Source organism: Propithecus coquereli, unplaced genomic scaffold, assembly GCF_000956105.1.
Source record: "Propithecus coquereli isolate 6110/MARCELLA unplaced genomic scaffold, Pcoq_1.0 Scaffold140, whole genome shotgun sequence".
Taxonomy (NCBI): Eukaryota; Metazoa; Chordata; class Mammalia; order Primates; family Indriidae; genus Propithecus; species Propithecus coquereli.
In genome coordinates this window covers 5,273,549-5,277,357 of record NW_012138303.1, presented here as the reverse complement: position 1 = coordinate 5,277,357, position 3,809 = coordinate 5,273,549, and the positions used below count along the sequence as shown (strand labels likewise).

At 36.8% G+C, this 3,809-nt stretch overlaps 1 protein-coding gene across 1 annotated transcript in view; it reads right to left on the bottom strand.

Annotated features, from left to right (window-relative positions):
• SLAMF6 (SLAM family member 6) overlaps window positions 1-2,866 on the bottom strand; it is a 25,878-nt gene extending 23,012 nt beyond the window's left edge. Inside the window, exon 1 of the mRNA XM_012639519.1 lies at window positions 2,827-2,866. Coding sequence (XP_012494973.1) covers window positions 2,827-2,866 — 40 coding nt within the window. The remainder of the gene's footprint in view (window positions 1-2,826) is intronic.
• Between the last annotated feature and the right edge of the window lie 943 nt (window positions 2,867-3,809).

Genomic DNA, 3,809 nt, shown 5'->3' with positions numbered 1-3,809 from the left:
ATTCACAGATGACATGACCTTATAGATAGAAAATTCTAAAGAATCTATAAAAAATGATCAGAACTAATAAACGAATTCAGCAAAGCTGTATTCCTACACACTGGCAATGAACAATCTGAAAAAGAAATTTAGAAAAGCAATTTCATTTACAGTAGTACCAAAAAGAATAAAATACCCAGGAATAATTTAATAAGGAAGTTCAAGACTTAGACAGTGAAAACTAAAAAACTCTGAAAGAAATTAAAGAATATCTAAATAAATGGAAAGACATCCCATATTCATGAATAGGAAGACCTAATATTAATATGGAAATACCACCCAAGGCAATCTACAGATTCAGTACAATCCTTACCAAAATTTCAATGACTTTTTTCATAAATGGAAAAACCAATCCTCAAATTCATATGTGATTGCAAGAAACCCCAAATAGCCAAAAAAATACTGTAAAAGAAAAACAAAATTGTAAGACTCACACTTACCAATTTCAAAACTGACACAGCTATAGGAATTAAAACAGTGTGGTACTGGCACAAGGATAGACAGATGTCTATGTGGAATTGAATTGAGAGTCCAGAAAGAAACCCATACATTTATGGCCAAGTGATTTTTGACAAGTGTGCCACAATTATTCAACAGTGAAAGAATAGTCTCTTCAACAAATGGTGCTGAGACAACTGGATATCCACATACAAAAGAATGAAGTTGGACTCTACCTCTCACCATATGCAAAAATTAACTCAAAATGTATCAATCTCCTAAATAGATAAAACTATAAAATTCTTAGAAGAAAACATGAGTAAATATTCATGATATTGGTCTCCAACTCCTGACCTCAAGTGATCATCCCACCTCAGCCTCCCATAGTGCTAGGATTACAGGTGTGAGGCACCACACCCGGCCAATATTCATGATATTGGATTTGGCAATGGATTCTTAGATATGACACCAAAAGCATGAGCAGCAAAGAAATAGATAAATTATACTTCATCAAAATTAAAAAACTTTTGTGCATCAAAGAACATTAAGAAAGTGAAAAGACAACTTACAGAATGGGAGAAAATATTTGCAAATCATATATATGATAAGGATCTAGTATCAAGAATCTATAAAGAACTCTAACAACTCAACAACAAAAAGACCAATAATCCAATTAAAAATGGGCAAAGGACTTGAATAGACATTTCTACAAAGAAGATATACAAATGACCAATAAACACAAGAAAAGATGTGCAAGATCATTTGTCATTAGGAAGATGCAAATCAAAACCACAATGAGACACCACTTCACACCTACTAGGATAGAAATAATGATTTTTTTAAAAAAGATAAATAACCAGTGTTGATGAGGATGTGGAGAAATGATAACCCTTATACATTTCTAGCGGGAATGCAAAATGTTATAGTCACTATGGAAAACGGTTTTGCAATTCCCCAAAAAGTTAAGTATAAAATTATTATGTGATCCAGCAATTCCATTCCTAGGTATATACCTAGAAGAATTGAAAACAGGTACTCAAATACTTGTACAAAAATCTTCATAGCAGCACCTATTCACAAGAGCCAAAAGGCGAAAACAACCCAAATGTACATTGACAGATAAACGGATAAATAAAATGTATACAGAAATACAGAAAATGGATTATTATTCAGCCACACAAAGAATTCTTTTTTCATAAAAAAGAATGAAGTATTGATATATGATACAATGTGGGTGGCAACATTATGCTAAGTGAAAGCAGTCAGACCCAAAAGTTCATATATTATATGATTTCATTTATATGAAATATCCAGAATATGTAAACTCAGAGAGATAGAAAGCAGACTGGTGTTTGTCAGGGGCTGGAGGGAGGGGAGAATGGGAAGTGACTGCTTGGTGGGTGCAGGGTTTTGTTTTGGGGTGATGGAAATGTTTTAGAATAATAGAGGTGGTGGTTGCACAAAATTGTGAATATACTAAATGTAACTGAATTGTGCACTTTAAAATTATTATTTTATGTTACATGAATTTCACCTGCATGAAAAAAGTCTGAGCGTGGATAGAGAAACAACTGAAGCTGGATCTGGGGTGTGGGACCAAAAACTGAGAGGCATGGGTGGATAGAGATCACAATGGGGACAGACCACAGCTTCTGAGAGGTGGAAAGATACGAGTATCTTTGACAATGACAAAATGTAAAGAAGCTCTCTGCTTCAAATAAATATTTGAAGATGTGGATGGTTGGTAAAAAGCAGATAATGCTGTTCAGGGTGAGGGGATCCATTAGAGCACAATCTCATAGCAGAAAAACCTTGCATTTTTGACTCGAAACCTCAGAATCGGCCCACATATATTGGCTTTACCTATATTTCCAACTGCTGTTCTCTCCTGGACCTCAGAATTCTCATATCTGCTTCCTGCAAACACACTCAAGGAATTAGTTCCTATTTCTCCCTTCCTCTAATCCCAGTGTGATTGACGTCCCGTGGAATTTAGAACCATACTACTCAAAGTGTGGTCCATGGAGAGGCAGCATAGTTGTCACCTGGGAGCATGTTAGCAATGCAGAATCTTAGTCTGCATCCTAGAATCAGCATTTTAATAAGATCCCCAAGCAATTTATATGCACATTAAAGTTTGACAAGTTTCCATCTAGAAAGAATAAAATGAAGAAACAAATGAGATTCATTTTCTCCAGGACATCATGATGCTTGACTTCAGTTATAACTATTGTTTTGTTCTGTTGGTTTGCCACCCAATGCTTGAATTAGAGAAAATGGCATTTTTTTCCTCAACATTGTCTTTTCAGCTGAATTTTCAAAAAGGAATTGGGGTGGTATTCAACCCACTTGAAAGGATGTAGGCCGTTGGTGAGTCATTTTCCTTCATGGTTGTGTACAAGATTGATTTAATTTTCTCACACTTTTGCCAAAGTGGTCTTCTCTACCTTCGTAAATCCAAAGTCTTCCCCACATCAGGGCCTTTGCACATTGCCTCAAATCCTTCTTCATTTGACTCTTCCTGTTGAACTTTTCACACTCCTTTAATATCAGATGACATGCTACTTTTCCACAAAGTCCTTTCTTCCTCACTCAGTCCAAAGCAGGTCCCTTATTTTTCTTTACCATGCTTATTTTCTTCCTAGCCACGTATTTTGTAGTTACACGTGCATCTGTGTGAATATGTAACTGTGTGTAAGCGAAAGAGCATAGTGAAGTGGTTATGAGCTCGCACCCTGGGCCAGGCTCCCTGGTTTCCAATCCTAGCAGCCCCTGATCTCCTCCTGGGGCCCAGAACACCTGCATCTGCCACTCCAAACACATTCAAGTGTGTTTCTCTTTCTACACCGCTCTCCCCACAACTGTGGGATATTATTAAGCAAGTTACTTAAATGTTTTGTGCCTTCTTTCCTGTCCTGTGAAGTGGGGATTAGAACAGTGTATATTTCATAGGGTCATTCCAAGAAACATCCATGGAAATGGGGAGAAGGAGAGAAGTTTTAGCATGAGGACATTCAGAGTATTTCATTCTAGAGCCTAGTTTAATTTTGCAAGGAGGTAGAAATGAGGCAAAGGCTCGAGTTTCTGCTCCCAGGTCAGGAAGTGTCTCTAATAAATCAAAGAATGCTCCTTCTTTCTGCATCTTACATATATTTCCAAAGTTCAGTCCTCTTTCCACTTTTCTCCTTAGCTTCATTTGTTATCTCTGTGTTGTTGACTGTCAAGTCTCCAGTCTGAGCCCTTGTCTTAAATTTCCAGCTGCTTTCAGGAAATCTCTTGGATATCACCCTGCCATCTTAAAATCAGTAGAACCAAGATTGAACTCGTTTTCC